Consider the following 16,954-nt stretch of genomic DNA (forward strand, 5'->3'; position numbering starts at 1 on the left):
GAGTATAGACATTTTAACAATATTTGTTCTTCCAACCCATGAACATAGAATGTCTTTCCATTTCTTGGCATCATCTTGAATTTCTTTCATCACTGTTTTACAGTTTTTAGAGGACAGGTCTTTCACTTATGGTTAAGTTTATTCCTAGATAATTTATTATTTTTAGTACAATTTTAAATGGGATTGGTTTCGTAATTTCACTTTCTGCTGCTTCATCATTAGTGTATAGGAATGCAACAGATTTCTGTACATTGATTTTGTATCCTGTGACTTTACTGCATTCATGTATCAGCTCTAGCAGTTTTTTGGTGGAGTCTTTAAGGTTATATATATATAGTATCGTGTCATCTGCAAATAATGAGAGTTTTATTTCTTTCTTAGCAATTTGGATGCCTTTTATTTCTTTATGTTGTCTAATTGCTATGGTTAGGACTTCCAGTACTATGTTGAATAAAAGTGGTGGGAGTGGACTTCCTTGTCTTGTTCCTGACCTTAGGAGAAAAGCTCTCAGTTGTTCCCCGTTGAGTACATTGTTGGCTGTGAGTTTTTCGTATACAGGCTTTATTATGCTAAGGTATGTTTTCTTTACTACTTTACAGAGGGTTTTTATCATGAATGGATGTTGTACTTTGTCAGATGCTTTTTCTGCATCTGTTGAAATGATCATAATGGTTTTTATCCTTTGTCTTATTGATGTGACGCCATGTTGGTTGTTTTGTGAATCTTGAACCACACTTGCATACAGGAATAAATCTCAAATGATTACGGTGTGTGATTTTTTAAAAATGTATTATTAGATTCAGTTTGCTAATATTTTGTTGAGGATTTTACTTTTTTTTTTTTTAATTAAACTTCAGGTATTTGTTTTAATAAGACATTGTGCCTTTTGGGGTGCCAGAGTGGTACAGTCTGTTAAGCGTCTGATTCTTCATTTTGGCTCAGGTCATGATCTGACAGTTGTGAGATCAAGGCCCTGCGTCAGACTCTGCGTCAGACTTTTCCGCTGCGTGGAGCCTGCTTAAGATTCTCTTTCTTGCTCTCCCTCTGCTCCTCCCCTGCTTGTGTGCTTGTGCGCGCTCTATGTCTCAAAAACAAAAACAAAAAAGACATTTGCCTTTTGTGGTTTAAATGTGTAAATCCACAAATTTCTATTAACTAAGAAGTATCCAGATTTTCAGTGCAGTGAAAGACTGTACTGATATGTTTTATATAGATTGTTTTGCCGGGTATTGTCATAAGATAAAATATCTTGGTACTTTGTTGTTGAAAATAACCCTTTGTAGGATTGTTTAGTGGATGAAGATGGAGTTTTCACAGAAGTTGCAGGTCCTGAACTTGAAAACAAGGCTGTCCTTGAAGAGGGAACAGATGTGGGTGAGTGTTGCATGTGTTATTATGATAAATAGATATTTTCTGAAAAGCAGCCAGCAGTAAGCTTTGCTGGCTCTTCTCCCATCTTACACTCTCATTAGAAACAAAAATCTGAAATTGTATTTTATTTTACTGCATGGTTTAAAATGGAAGTTGGGACTTGTTCATCTTTTGCTTTAACATTGTTCTGTTTAAGCAAAGCAGGGCAGTCAACAGGGAGTGGTGTTATTTTATGACTATGGCTGTATTAGTTTTGTGGAGAAATAAAATCAAGCTTGAGGCTAGGTGCTGACCGTGTATCAGACACTACTGTTTTTCTAACCCTCTTGTAAATCACTGATCCCCTGTGCAGCGCTGTTTATGTACTATGATCTTCGGGGTCCTCCAGCCTTGACTTGTCTTTTTGACTTTTTATAGTTATAGACCCAAGGACCAGGTACTGTTAAGACCTTTCTTCGCCCACACTAAGACTAAGGCTAATTAAACATGGTGTATTACTTTCCTAGAACTACTGTAACAAATTACCATAAATCTACCAGCTTAAAACAACAGAAATTTATTCTCACAGTTCCAGAGGCTAGAAGTCAAATCAGTGGTTTGGCAGGGCCTTGCTCCCTCTGAATGCTCTATGGAAGAATCCTTCCTTGTTTCTTCCTAGCTTCTGGTGGTTTCTGGTTATCCTTAGCTTTCCTTGGTATCACTCTAATCTTTGCCTCCGTTGTTCCAAGTCCTTTACTCTTGTGTGTCTCTATCCTCCCCTCTTATTAGGACACTAGTCATTGGATTCAGGGCCTACTCTAATCCAATGTGACCTCATCTTAACTTGATTACATCTGCAAAGACCCTATTTCCAAATATGGTCACATTCACAAGTACTAAGGGTTAGGATGTGAACATATCATTTGGGGGGATAAATTCAACCCACTATAGCTGGTTTCTTTTGGATTCTTTGGAGACCATTTTAAGATTCATGGTATGAAAGATTATGGCTATGAATTTCAAACGTAGAATTTTAGATATATCCTATTTATCTTTCCTTTGGAATGAAGAGCCATGGGAATGGCTTAATTTAGAGTCTACTTAAGGTTTTGTAGTCTCTGCTTTTTTTTGCCAAGAGATTCCCAGATTATGCCTCTGTAGCTACTCTTACCAACTGGTACCTACTGGTTCAGATTAGTACTCCCTGGGAATTACAGAGCTATTAGGATTTTCATAGTACTTTCTAATTCTAATGTAAATTGTTATTGATTTTTTCAAAGTTATAAAGATGCTTCAGGCTTCAAAACATTTGTTGAAAGAGGAGAAATTGGTACACAGCTATCCCTATGACTGGAGGACTAAGAAACCAGTGGTTATTCGTGCCAGCAAGCAGTGGTTTGTAAATATCACGGATATCAAGGCTACAGCCAAGGTATACGAGACATCCTGTTGTGAGCATTGGGTTTTGATTCCCTCAGTATGAAAGGATTGCATGGGAGGTTGAAGTAGGATTTGGGGAATAGAAGGGATTGCTGCTATTATGATTTGGTGATGTGATTTGGTTTCATAAAATTATAGTTTTAGATTTAGAAGGATCTTGGATTTCCATTCCTTCATTATACACGTGTGGCTTAAAGAGGTTAAGTGACATGCCCCGATTTCCTGCCCAGTATAATGAAAGTAATATAGAGTTAGGACAGATGTGAGTTCAGGAGGTGGTTAGCCTCTCAGAACCTCAGTTTCCTCATCTATATAAAGTTGATAATAATGCCTACCTCGTGGGGTAAGTGAATGAGGGTTCCAGACCAGTGTCTGGCACATAGTAAACATTTCAGTAAAACTCTTTAAAAACGCTTTGCTTCCTTAAGATTGAAATTGCAGTCCATTCAAAAAATTGTTGCTTTGACTTAACAAAGACTTTAAAATGGGTATTCTAAATATTAATATATATTTGAGCTCCTTCATTCACCACATAGTATATGTATGTGTGTGTGTGTGTGTGTGTGTGTGTGTGTGTGTATGTGTGTTGTAAACAACTTAATTCTGTTGAATGAAAGAGCTCAAATATATATTTGTTAGCCAGGCTGATAATGAAGATACTTTATGTTACTGCTTTCATCTTAACATATAACTGTAAACAGTTGGTTTATTTGTTGACTTGGCAATTTGAAGCCCTTGCCAAAGCCGGGCAAGCAGTTTACATTTTCTGTGTTTGTATAGAGTGGACAACTATCGTACGGACTGTTTTATTGTTTGCATTCCTGTGAAGCCTGTTTTCCTTTGTTGTAAATGTTAAGTTTTGTAACTTCAGCTCTGCACAGATTTTTGATTGAAGAACATCTAAGTCTGATGCAGAATGCTGGAGCCTAGTGTTTTGTTTCGTTTTGGTTTTGATTCCTTCACAGATAATTTTCAGTTTCTCATTGCAGTAATAGAATAATGTACTGCATGTTTCTCCTATCCAAATTCAACATTAATCACCTTCTGGCCAATTTCATTTTGTCTGCACCCCTCCTACCACCTTCCTTTCACTCTCCACCCATTGGATTATTGTGAAGCAAATTTCAGGCCTTATGTCTTCATAAATATTTCAGTATGTATATCTGAAAGATAAAGACTATTTAAACATAATTCAAATGCCATTGTTACCATCTTATAAAAGTAATAGTTATTGCTTAACAAAATCAAACATCCAGTCTGTATTCATATTTCTTGGATTTTCAAACCAAGGATGAATCAAATTGAATCGCATATGTTGCCATTCTTCCAGTAGGTTTTGAGGGAGGGGATTTCTTGTAGTTGAGGTTAAGTGAGGAAAGTATTTAAATCGCTCTGCAAGCAGAAAAATGCTTAATTAATGGCTCGATTCTTAAAAATGAAGTTGACATATTTGTCCTTTCTTGAGATTATTACCAAACATTTTTCTTATATAATTTATCTTTTGGTAACTGACAAATGAAATGAAATAAAAAACAACTTTTTGGGGGGCTGAAGGTAGAGGAAGTTCTTGCGAGAGAGCAAATAAATAGAAAGTGTGATTTTCAGAGTGTTTTCTGTGTTGTAAACCATAGTATGTGAAATTAGGTTATATTGCAGCCCTTGTTTATCAGCCTAAAACAGCAGCTTATTTTTTAAGTAAGTACTTAAAAATTATTGTTGCAGTCATGTTTGAATGTATTTTAACTGTGGTTTAACTAAGTATAATACTTCTACTAACCCTAGTATTACCAGTTTTGATCTAGGGTGTTTGGAAATCAGTAGAAAATCTCCTGTCCCGTCCTCTAAAGGTGAAGTCTGTTCTCAGTGTTATTTATTAGATCCTTTGTGGCCTTCTTTTAACTTTGCTTCATTTACTCTGAAATCTGTTTTTTAGTTTAATTTTTTGGGTGTGGGGAGGGAGACATGTAAATGACTATAAACATCCAAAATAAAGAGCTATGAGAATAAATAGTGGAAGTTGTGGAAAATATGTTCTGCTTACTCTCTCTGGATGTGATTTGTGCATCAATTACAGGAATTGTTACAAAAAGTGAAATTTATTCCTGGATCAGCACTGAATGCCATGGTTGAAACGATGGACAGACGGCCGTATTGGTGTATATCAAGGCAAAGAGTTTGGGGTGTTCCAATCCCTGTGTTTCATCACAAGACAAAAGATGAATTCTTGATCAACAGGTAGAACTCTTTCTGCATTTCTTTCAGCATTATTTTTATTTTTTTTTTATTTTTTATTTATTTATTTTTTTTTTTAAATTTGAGGACACACTAATTTTTTTTTTTTATTTTTTTTTAAATTTTTTTTTTTTTTTCAACGTTTATTTATTTTTGGGACAGAGAGAGACAGAGCATGAACGGGGGAGGGGCAGAGAGAGAGGGAGACACAGAATTGGAAACAGGCTCCAGGCTCCGAGCCATCAGCCCAGAGCCCGACGCGGGGCTCGAACTCACGGAGCGCGAGATCGTGACCTGGCTGAAGTCGGACGCTTAACCGACTGCGCCACCCAGGCGCCCCTCAGCATTATTTTTAAATGGAAACATTTTGTTTAAGTGTTACTTATTTTGAGAAAGAGAGAGAGAGAGAGAGAGAGCTAACAAGCCGGGGAGGGGCAGAGAGAGAGGGAGAGACAGAATCCCAAGCAGGCCCCTCAGTGTCGTCACAAAGCCCCATGTGGGGCTCAGTTCCGTGAACCGTGAGGTTGTGACTCAAGCCCAAATCAAGAGTCACATGCCCAACCATCCAGGACACCCAGGTGCCCCAATTTTTCCCCGCATTTTAAAGTGAGCTGTGTTTTCTTCAAAAGTAGAAAATTAGTGGACTGTTGAGAACTGATATATGTTAAATCACATATTATAAAATAACAGTCTTTGGTGGGGGAATAAAATATAATTTCACAAAGATCCTTTCATGTGGTTGAAATTTTAACAGCTACAGTTTTTCAGTATAGATACTTAGAAGCAGAGGCTCTGATAGTTTTTCTGTGGGAATCCAAGGTTTCTGACTGTGTGCCTAGCATTGTGCTAGAATCCAGTGTCAGGAATCCAAAGATGAACAGCGTTCAGGAGGGGATCCGAGTATGCAGTTTTTCTTTAGGAATCAGAGTCCCTCTCTTACTTCAGGCTACTGTTTCAATAGAAATGACATTGTATAATGATTTATAGATCCTTTAAAATTTAAGAAACTGTTACATAGTTAAATGCACAAAATTAACGTTTATTTTAGTGATGATTACCTTCCCAACTGTTTCTTCTCTTTTCTTTAAGGTTTTTTCTTTTTTTTCTTTTGAGAAGATAATACATGGACATAGTCGACAATGCAGGGTAGAAAAACTTAAACAGCGGAAAGATTTTTTTCCTAATCCACACACTAGACTCTTCTCGAGGCAGTGTATAGACTGACATTGTCCCTGCTTTTCATGAGGGAACAGTCTGGCTAGTTTATCTTCTAGTAAATTAGGGAGGTTTTTGGTATTCAGTATAGCTTTTACTAACAGATGTGGACAGGGAAATAGTAATCATTCCTTTTAAGAATACATCCTAAGTTTTCCTTTTTTTTTGAGTAATTTTTTTAAATCTATTTATTTTGAGAGAGACGGAGACAGTGCGAGTGGGGGAGAGACAGGGAGAGAGAGAGACAGAGAATCCCAAGCAGGCTCTGGGCTGTCAGTGTGGAGCCTGACGTGGGGCTCGAACTCACAAACTGAGATCATGACCCAAGCCAAAACCAAGAGTTGGATGCTCAGCTGACTGAGCCACTCAGGCACCCCTGAGTAATTTGTTTTAATCTGGTTAATGGAAATTTTACTAAGTTATGTTTCAACATGAATGAAAAGTTTGAGCCCATTTTGATAAATATTTTCACATTTTATCATTTGAGGATCCAATAAGGTTTTTGAGGGCATGGAGGCCACTAAGTAATGATGGGGAGTTCGAGAGACTGTAGACGTAGAATTGCATGTTCCTACTTTGGGGTTCATCAGAATTTTTGTAAAAAGTTCCTAGTTTTCATCGTCAATGTTATCAGTATTTCTTTAGGTGGTCCTTTTATGAATGCATGTGTTTCAGGGTTTTTTTGAATGTTGATTAAAGTGGGTTTGTTTGTGTGTTTTAATCATCGATAGCCACATATTAGGTAGTTCTTAGTGTTTTTTGTGTAGAAGTTCTTTGTCAATTTGAAATATACATTCTGTCACTGTTTCATGGGGAACCTGACATCTTATGGTAACATGGCTCAGGGAAGAACTGCAGGTTCTGCCTTGGGCAAATATCGCCATAAAACAGCTCATTTGCTTTCTTCACAGAGGATGCGGCATTTGAGTAGGGCCTTGAGGATTAGGTAGGAAAGTATTTTGCAAGTGGAGGAATTAGCAGGAGCTGAGGGTGTGGAGCAGGGAAAGCATAGCACATGTATAGGAGCCATAATGGGACTGTCTGGTGTTGAGGGGGGTTTTAGAAAGTCAAGTGCTGAGAGAGGTTTGTGGGGGCAAATTGTAGTGAGTTTTGAATACTAGGTTAAGCAGTTTAAATTCTTAAATAGGCATGAGGAGTGAGAGTATATTTTAGGAAGAAAAGCTAGAGGTTGGAGGCCAGGAGGTCACTGTAAGACTTCGTCAGTATTATTACAGATTGGAGCCAAGGCTCTTTGGGCTAAATAGTGTTGCCCATGTTGTTCTTATAATTGAGAGCTTGGTCAAATGTAGACTGCTGATACCTTAATACCTTAAAGTTGACATAAGTTTACACAGGTATTATTTAAAATTCCACACTGTACAGTTTTCTTTTAAGGAATGTGTATAAGCCGTTGTCATTGTTCCTCGTTTTTTGGGTTTTTTTTAGTGTTTAGAGAACAAGATTTTTAGGGAATTTCCTTGAAGTGATGGAGGTGGACATATGTATATATTAGTAGGAAGAGGAAATTAGTTTATTTGACAATAATGACAATAAAACGGTACATAGGCCGATTGGTCACTAAGCCAGGTGAAATAAATGTGAGCTTTGTCAGAAAAACACAAGCAGATTTTCATCAGGTATTATTTATTTTCTGCTTACAGTCAATACATGCTTATGTTGCAGATTTTTTTCTGTGCATCTCCCATTGTGTTGCTTGCATCATATTAGTTGAATTCTGATTTTGAAGTAGAAGAGATATACAGAATATTGGCCTACAGAAATGACAGACAGACTTAGCCAAATTGTCTGTCAGTTCATAGGTCATTTTCCTGTACACCATTTCTGAGTGATGACCCAAGATTAATCTTCCTCCACTGTTGGTTCCTTGGTGTGACATTGCACTTAATGTAAGAAGATAGATGTTAATTCTTAATTACTTACTTGTAAGTAATTTTTTTAAGACCGCGTGAAGGCTTATCTTTTTTCCTCCTTAATCAAGTCAGAATCAAGTGACCACGATTTTCTGTCTTTCTTGGATAGATCTTTCTATTGTAGTGAGTTGGTAATCATCAAAAGTAACAGCATCTCCACTGGACATTGGTACACAGTCCACATGGAGTTGCTGTTACACTTGATAACCCCAGTAAGCATACCAGAACATTCCTTCTGCTTTTCTGGACCAAAGTCTGTAAGTTCAAGTCTTAAGTATACTTGTTTCACAGAAGAAAATCTTGATTGATTCACATTGCTAATAAGGTTAGAGACTAGTAGATTTGAAACTCTGATGTTTAACTTTGATTTGAATTAATGTTCTCATCTGCACTTCATATTCACATTTGTATTTGCTCAAGATATAATTGCGTTTCTGACCTTAACATCATTGATTTTTCTGAATCTGTAATAGAATGCCATCATAATTTAGGTAGAAATCTACTCCTAGTTAACAAAGACAAATACTTTTTAACATAATACAAAGGTAACATTTAGAAGCATTTGCTACCTAGGAAGGAAAAGAAGTTGTTAAATTTTGTTTATTTCAGGGGCTCCTGGGTGGTTCAGTCCATTGAGCTTCTGACTTCAGCTCAGGTCATGATCTCACGGTTTGTGGGTTCGCGCCCCACGTTGGGCTGTGTGCTGACAGCTCAGAGCTTGGAGCCTGCTTCAGATTCTGGGTCTCCCTCTTTCTCCCCCTCCCCTGCTTGTGTTCTGTCTGTCTCTCTCTCTCTCTCAAAAATAAATAAACATTAAAAAAAATTTTAAAGTTCTGTTTCAGATTATTGTTATCAATTCACTATTAATACAATAATCTATGCATTTAGGGAATTTGGCCCTTGATTTCTAGAACCTATGAGAAATTTACTAGAAATAGTCAAGGAATTTACAGTTCACTTTGAGTGCTAGCTCTACCTCCCTCTTGCTCATATAACAATGACGTTTTTGGTGAAAAAATTTTATAATCATTCAATTAAAAAATTCTCCAAAATTGTTTCCTGTCACCTTAAATACATAAGTGTAGGATTAAATTAAAAATAGAATCCCCCCCCTTCACATTTCACTGTGTTCTAGAATAAATTTATAAACTTAGTAAATAAATTGGAAACATTTAGCCTCTTACCTCATTCTTATTCCAGTAAGTTGCAGAAGAAAAGTTGTCTTATAGGCCTTAATATTGTTCCTTTAATAAAGACAAAGCACAGGAGACAGTGGAATGACAGCAGGTTTCTTCCTTGCTTAGTAATCCTAATGCTGCTTAATTTCTGATAATGTGCTAAATAAGCCTTCAGCACAGTGGATATCAAAGTTCAGAATGATTGGATGGTGTTTCAGTTGCTCATACAACCTAGTGGATTTTCACTGGTTGAAACCTAAGGAGGGACACGTAATATATGTGTTTAGATAAGGCCCTTGCATAAAGTACAAAGTTTTATGATGGATTTATTGCTTTATGAAATGCAGCATTAAAATGGAAGCATATATTATGTAGTGATAAGTGGTTTCACCCACTTTTATCAACAGTAATTTATACTGATCTTTAGGTTATAAGTTAACCATGTGTTTGTGTTAAGTATAGGATATTATTAACACAAGGGAAGAATTCTTAAATTTCCAAAGACAGATTTTGACTTTTCCTTGTATTTTTTCCTGAAGAATATTCACTATCACTAAGATATGTTTATTGTTTTTAAAACAAATATTGTTTAAAATTGTTTTAAAAACTCATTGAAGCGTAATTTCAATTTCATTATGAACAAATTATACTTCCAAAATATTTATCCTTAAATAAGAAGATGAACATCTCTTATACGAAGACAGGTATATAAGGGTGTCTCATATAGTTGATAATAAAGGAACATGGTGATAGAAAGAAATAATCTAAATTGGTTTTGGAAGACTGAGTATACAGCCATTAAAAATGCTGGCTTAGCTCTTAATGGTCGCCTGGTTCCCTCTGAATGAAAATCCAATCCATGCAGCCCACCAAGGACATTGGACTGTTCTAGGTTTTTGCTACAGTATTCTAGTGACAATGACCACCTTTAAGCACTAGTGTAGCATTCACTTGTTTTGTTTTGTTTCCAAGTTATCCTTCCAGATTTGGTTTGAACTAATGTTAAATCTATCTTTATTTTACAATCTAGGATAGTTAACCTCAAGTCTGTAGGTTGCCAGGGTAGGTTTATTTTTGTTGAAAATTGTGTTTTTAAAACTCTCTGCCACAGTTTTTTAAGATTATTCAGAGACTCAGAGTACAAATCAAGAGAAAGTTCTTACTTTGTGGTACCAAATCCATGCACTTAAATTTTGATTTGTTTGGATTGTGAGGGTGTTGTCTTTGACGTCTGTATTCTTATCATAAATTTTGTTCAGTTTTTATCCCCGAGCTCCAGAATTGTCTTTAGCGTCTTTTCCTGTTTTCAAAAATACATGTAATATAGTGTTGTAAGATCTCAAGACGGAACTGAGTTGCAGAGCATAATGCTTATTAAAGTATATTTGGTTCATGATATTCTTGTATTTCATAATGTAGGGAAGCAAGTCTTGCTCTAAATACTAGCGAGATTTGCCCTATTATTGAGGCAGAGCTTCTTCTCTCCCTTTTTAAAACGTTTCATATTTCTGGGGAACCTGGGTGGCTTAGACTGTTAATCATCCAGCTTCGCTCAGGTCAGGATCTCATGGCTCGTGAGTTTGAGCCCCGCGTCAGGTTCTGTGCTGACAGCTCGGTTTCTGTGTCTCCCTCTTTCTGCCCCTCCCCTGCACACACATTGTGTGTGTGTGTGTGTGTGTGTGTCTCAAAAATAAAACATTAAAAAATAAATAAAATAAAATGTTTCATATTTCTTTTGAATACGTTGAAAAAATTATTCTTTGGTCCAGATTCATATGCATGTGTTATGAGGGAAAATATTGGTTTATTTTTTTAAAAGTGTGTAGTTTTACTTATGACAGCTTTTTTGAAATTAGATTTTAAAAACTACTACTGGATTATTTTCATTAGTGTAGATGACATTGTGTGATTTTTTTTCATTTTTTAATAAGTATTAGGGAAACTAAAAGAAAAACAAAATCAAACTTTCCTCCTCACTGAAGCAAGAGGCTTATGAGTTTTTAAAAAAAGTATATTTGCAAATAAAGTGTATATAAAATGCTTCTTACACTGAAAAGTTAGATTATGTGAGCGAATTACTCATCTTTATAAGAAAATATAACAATTAAAACTATAATTTTAGACTAGAGATAGTTGACTAAACTTGGGGGGACTTTACAGTTGTCTTAATAACTTGTCTGCTCCAAAATGGGAATCTTTATTGTTTGGTATTTTTAGTTATAGTTCTAAAACCTCATTGAATTATCTATTTAGGGATATAAAAAAAGAACTTGTCGGTCACATTAGAGGTGAATTTGGTCTCCTAAAATGGATATGCGTCATCTACAATTGTAAGGTTCATATGGCCTTCTTTCTGACAGCTGTTCCCAGTGTTCACAGAAACTGAAGCTCAGAAAAATAATATGATGTATTCCTGTCAGTATCTAATAATTCATGGGTAGAATCCGGTCTTTGGACTTGGTGTGTGTTCTGTCAGCACACTAATCTCCTGGGACTGCCCTGTTCCCTCACTTCGTCTCCAGTTGAGGGTTTCATTACACATGGGTAATAAGACTCTTTGTTGCCTTTGCTTAGCAAGGCAAGAGAATAGAAGTGTGAATTCACAGGTACAGTGGTTGTCTTTGTAGATGAGTTAGAGAAGCTGAAGGGAGAAGTAAAAACAGAATCGAACCATGATTTAGGAGACAGTTTTAAGGCCTGGCATTACCGGTGTTACTTAGTTTAAAGGCTCATGACTTAAGGAACCCCGAGGCAGGGAACAGGGTTTATGTGTCAGGAGCTACTAAATATGTTTTTCTGTGATTCCAATTAGATAGTGCTTTAGGGTCGCCTGGGTGGCTCAGTCGGTTGAGCATCCAACTTTGGCTCAGGTCATAATCACGGTTCGGGAGTTCGAGTCCCGCGTCACGCTCTGTGCTGACAGCTCAGAGCTTGGAGCCTGTTTTGGATTCTGTGTCTCCTTCTCTCTCTGCCCCTCCCCCACTCACTGTGTGTGTGTGTGTGTGTGTGTGTGTGTGAAAAATAAACTTTTAAAAAAAGTGCGTGTAAACTGCTTTGAAAAGTACAATGTGTGGTATATACATAAATGCTTTTATTTTAATATTAATCCTAATACACTGTACCATATTTCCTACGTTGATATGAAACTTGAACCATTTGCTTTTAGTTTTGTGTTATTTTTTAACCTATTTCTTTCTAACAATTTTGAAACGGTTTTACTGTTTTATTTTACCATTTACCTAAAATTAGTCTAATAACATTGTAAAAGTAAGGAGTCAAAATGACACTCATGTTTAGAATCATTCTTTTTTATGACAATTTCAGAATCGGTATGAGCATCATGTCTACTATAATTGGGTACGTGTAAATGTACTTTGCTAGTATCTCTTTAGAAAAATAACATTAGGTTATTTAGGTTTTCTTTAGAAAAATAACATTAGGTTATTTAGGTTTTCTTTTATAGTATGTTCATATTTTCTTAACTGTTAAAATGTTCTGTGCAAACTATATAAAAAAGTAATATGTAACTAAATATTGTCATATAACTAGGTATTGCACAAAGTTTTTATGGTCTCCTATCACAAAAGTTTATCTTTACTGTTAAAGTCCATCGAAAATGTATGACTAGAAGAAATATGGACTTGTGCCCGTTTTAACATTCCTGTTATTTGTAACTTCTTTAAAATAGATGCTGATAACATTATACTTTTTCAGTCTATCCTTCCTAGCATACCAACTTAGGTATTTGAAATTTCAATTTTTTGAGCCTATCTAAATAATTTGTAATACCCATTTGATTTTTACTTTCATAATTTTTTAATACTTTAAAATAATTTAATAATTTTTTCATACACATCTGTGAATTTTCAGACCCAAAGAGGTAGATGATTTGCCCTTGCATAGTCATGATTAATAAGAATCAGATCCAGATTAAGAATGTAAAGCTTTTCAGGGCATTGAGTTAAATTAAGGGGGATTGGTTCATTTGCTTCAGGACTTCTCAGGATCCTTAATATGTTAATTCACAGCATAACTTACAAAGAGGGACACAGCATCAGAGTTGCCTAAATCTGTGTGATCACAGTGGACTGTTTCGTGGTACGTCTGTGTTAACTTTAGGAGTTTTCCGTGTACCCCAAAGATGGTTTGGGAAATGCTGGCCTAAGTACATTTCCCAAACAGTATTCTGAAATCTGTCCTTATGTGATCCAACCCGAGTGAGGAACGGGTCAGGAATATAAAACCTCATGACTTCAGGGCACCTGGGTGGCTCTGTGGTTAAGGTCCAAGTCTTGATTTTTGACTTCGGTCAGGATCTCATAGTTCATGCGTTTGAGTCCCGTGTTGGGCTCTGAGCTGACAGCCTGGAGCCTGGACCCTGCTTCAGATTCTGTCTCTGTCTCTCTCTCCCTCTCTCTCTCTCTCTCTCTCCCTCCCCCACTTGTGTGCTCGCTCTCTTTCAAAAATAAATAAATAAACATTAAACAATTTTAAAGAATGTAAATCTTTTCCCGTTCACTAGTCTTTCCATTTCCATTGACTCTCATGGGCCTGTAGTTAATTCTTAGTTACTGAGAATTAGTAACTAATGGAATGTGGTGGAAATGAGCATAATTCAAAAGTTAGCTTTTGTATGTGTGTCTTAATCTGTAAATATTAATACAGATTTGTATTTTGGTGATCGGTTAACATAATTACTCTCTAAATTTACCTGACTTCACAAAATCAGTTTGAATAATAACTAACACTTATATAATACTTGTTAGTATGTGCCAGACGTTGTCCTAGGCATTTTATATATATAAGCTTAATTAATATCCTTAATAGCCATCTTGATGATATTATTATCTGCATTTTAAAAACAGATACAGAAATGTTACGTGCTGTAGCCAAGGTCACATTAGGTAATAAGTGGAAGAGCCAGGAATGGAACCAAAGCTGTCTAGTTCTAAGGTCCATGCTCTTAACCATTACATGTACTCTGACCCATGGAAAGCAACTAGAGGAAGTTGTAACGTCAATAAAGCTGTGATAATAAATTAAATGTATGTTACTGCTGTGAGAAAATGTAGTATAAATTTTCCCGAGTTTAGTTTTCAAAGAATTTATAACTGTGTGTCTTCCCAAAGATATGGTCAATTTCATTTGATATGCACTCACTGGCTTTTTACTGCACATTAGGCTCTGTGCTGCGTTTTTTGTGCATCATCTTACTTCGTTTACATGGCATTCTGAGGGAGGTATCTCGGATCGTACAGTGTAAGTTCCATTAGTGCAGGAATCTTATCTGTCTTGTCAACTGCTATATTTCCAGTTCCTAGGACAGTCTCTAAGATACTGGAGGTTCTCAATAAATATTTTTGAATAAAATATTCTGTGGATAGGGGAAAATAACTATTCTTTGTTTTTCTTTTTTTCTTTTAGCTGTTTCTTATTTTTTAAATGTTCACTATTACCCTCTGTAGTTAATTGAACAGTTCTGCCTTTTCACACCTAAAACAGCCAAACCACAGAGCATGTTATTAAACTAGTGGAACAACATGGCAGTGATGTCTGGTGGACTCATCCCCCTGAGCAGCTTCTTCCTCAGGAAGTCTTATCGCAGGTAAATTTCTGTGTGTGTTTAACAGCCTTCGTGTGCATTGCATGACTTAATGAAAACACAAGGGATTCTTGAGCGTTAAAAAGTATTTATGTCATTGTGTAAAGTTGATGAGTTCATTTCACTACAAATCAGGAGCCAGTGCAGTTTGAAAGTAGACGTTTTTGCCTAGCCATAGAAGCTTGGTGTTTAATATAGCAGTGGAGTATGAGGGTTATTTGTTTACTTATTGAGGGCCAAGATTGATTTTAGCGGGTTTAGTTGACTAAGCAGATGTAGGTGTTGACTATGAGAGAGCAGTGCCTAACTTGGTACATCAGCGTTTTGTAGGATCTGCATTGGAGTTGACTGATTCCATCACACATGAACAGAATCCAAGTTAGGAGATCATTTCAAGAAGTGAAAACACTTTATGTTAGTAAGTGTAGAATCAAGTGGCCACAATCACTTTCACATACAAATGAGGCAGTTGTACTAATTGCAAAATACTTAGAAATGTTTGAAATTTCATTTTAAAATGTGAATTTAATGGTTGTAAGCATTTGATTCTCTTATTTTTTTTTAAGTTGATTTATTTTGAGAGAGAGTGGGGGAGGGGCAGAGAGAGTGGGAGAGAGAATTCCAAGTAGGCTCCTTGCTGTGTCCGTGTAAAGCCCGAAGCGGGGCTTAGTCTCATGAACCGTGAGATTGTGACCTGAGCCAAAATCAAGAGTTGGCTACTTAACTAACTGAGCCACCCTGGCTCCCCATCCTTTTGTTTTCTTAAGACTTTTTCTTTTTGCTTTTTTTATTGTGTATATCGCTATCTTTGCATAATTAAAATGTTTTTACGTTATCTTACTAGGTCGGTGGTCCTGATGCCTTGGAATATGTGCCTGGTCAGGATATCTTGGACATCTGGTTCGATAGTGGAACTTCATGGTCTTGTGTTCTTCCAGGTAATTTTAAACCATAGATTATATACCAGTCAAGCAGTTTTGAAAATACATAAAAGTTACTCAGAAGAAATCTATAATCTGGGAGTATTTTTTTTTATTTGGAAGAAAATCTCCTGCCATGATACGATTTTAGATCTGGAAGGGCTCTTGGAGATCATTTAATCCAATGATGTCTAAATTTGTTTGTTTTTCCAAATGAAATTTTATATAGACCCACAATACACAAGGTAGATAAAAACGGACATTTCTTCCTCCTCTCAACCAGCTCTTCATGACGCACTTAGCAACCCAAGGCATTAGCTCTGTAACATTTAGAAGTCATTGAAACGGTCTGACTCCCATCATTTTTCAGAAGAGGAAATGAGATTAGATTAGAGCCAAATTAGGTGATGGTTACATAGCTTAGTTAGTCTCAGACCAGAAATCAGGTACCCTGATCTCTGGTTCTTATTTTTCTTATGCGACCTTGTCATTTCACAGCTCTTCCCCCCTCCACACAGGCAGCTGACTAATGTTACACTCACTCACAGGGCACACTGTGAGAAGGGAGAGACCTGGTGGGCAGTAGCAGGGAGAAGTAGGAGAAGGCACACATTGGAGGTTGTGTGTAGCTGCTTAAGAAGATATCCTTAAGCACACCAGGCGAACACCAGAGGGAAAACAAAGAGCAAAGCCCATCATCACCGTGAGGTTAAAGACAGGAACGAGGATGAATCAGATGCTTCTTCACATTGCTGCTAAGCGCCACCCTGGGCCCAAGAGATCTTGCTTTCTGGAGCGAGAGAATGTGGGAAAGTAACTTATCTTTGCAGCTGGCCATTATTACGGGATTGAGAGGGATTGTCCCCAAGTGTGACTTGAGGTATCCTTTTGGTACTGGGCCTCACTATTGAGAGGACGTACATCTGATTCCTGGTAGGTAAATATGATCATTTGTCCCCTTCTAGTAGCCTAGGAAATTAATCCATGTAAATTCATGTTTCCTCTATATTACAGCTAAAATACAAATAGTAATTCATAATGACCATGTATAAATTACATATTAATAAAATCTTTTACAGTTTTTAA

General features: G+C 36.5%; 1 protein-coding gene across 1 annotated transcript in view; it reads left to right on the top strand.

The window, feature by feature from the left end:
* The window catches only part of IARS2 (isoleucyl-tRNA synthetase 2, mitochondrial), a 65,713-nt gene that overhangs the window by 28,777 nt on the left and 19,982 nt on the right, over positions 1–16,954 (top strand). Inside the window, exons 10-14 of the mRNA XM_030302264.2 lie at positions 1,284–1,374; positions 2,631–2,782; positions 4,865–5,025; positions 14,849–14,951; positions 15,793–15,886. Of these exons, the coding sequence (XP_030158124.1) occupies positions 1,284–1,374; positions 2,631–2,782; positions 4,865–5,025; positions 14,849–14,951; positions 15,793–15,886 (601 nt within the window). The remainder of the gene's footprint in view (positions 1–1,283; positions 1,375–2,630; positions 2,783–4,864; positions 5,026–14,848; positions 14,952–15,792; positions 15,887–16,954) is intronic.

The sequence above is a fragment of the Lynx canadensis genome, chromosome F1 (genome assembly GCF_007474595.2).
Source record: "Lynx canadensis isolate LIC74 chromosome F1, mLynCan4.pri.v2, whole genome shotgun sequence".
Lineage (NCBI taxonomy): Eukaryota > Metazoa > Chordata > Mammalia > Carnivora > Felidae > Lynx > Lynx canadensis.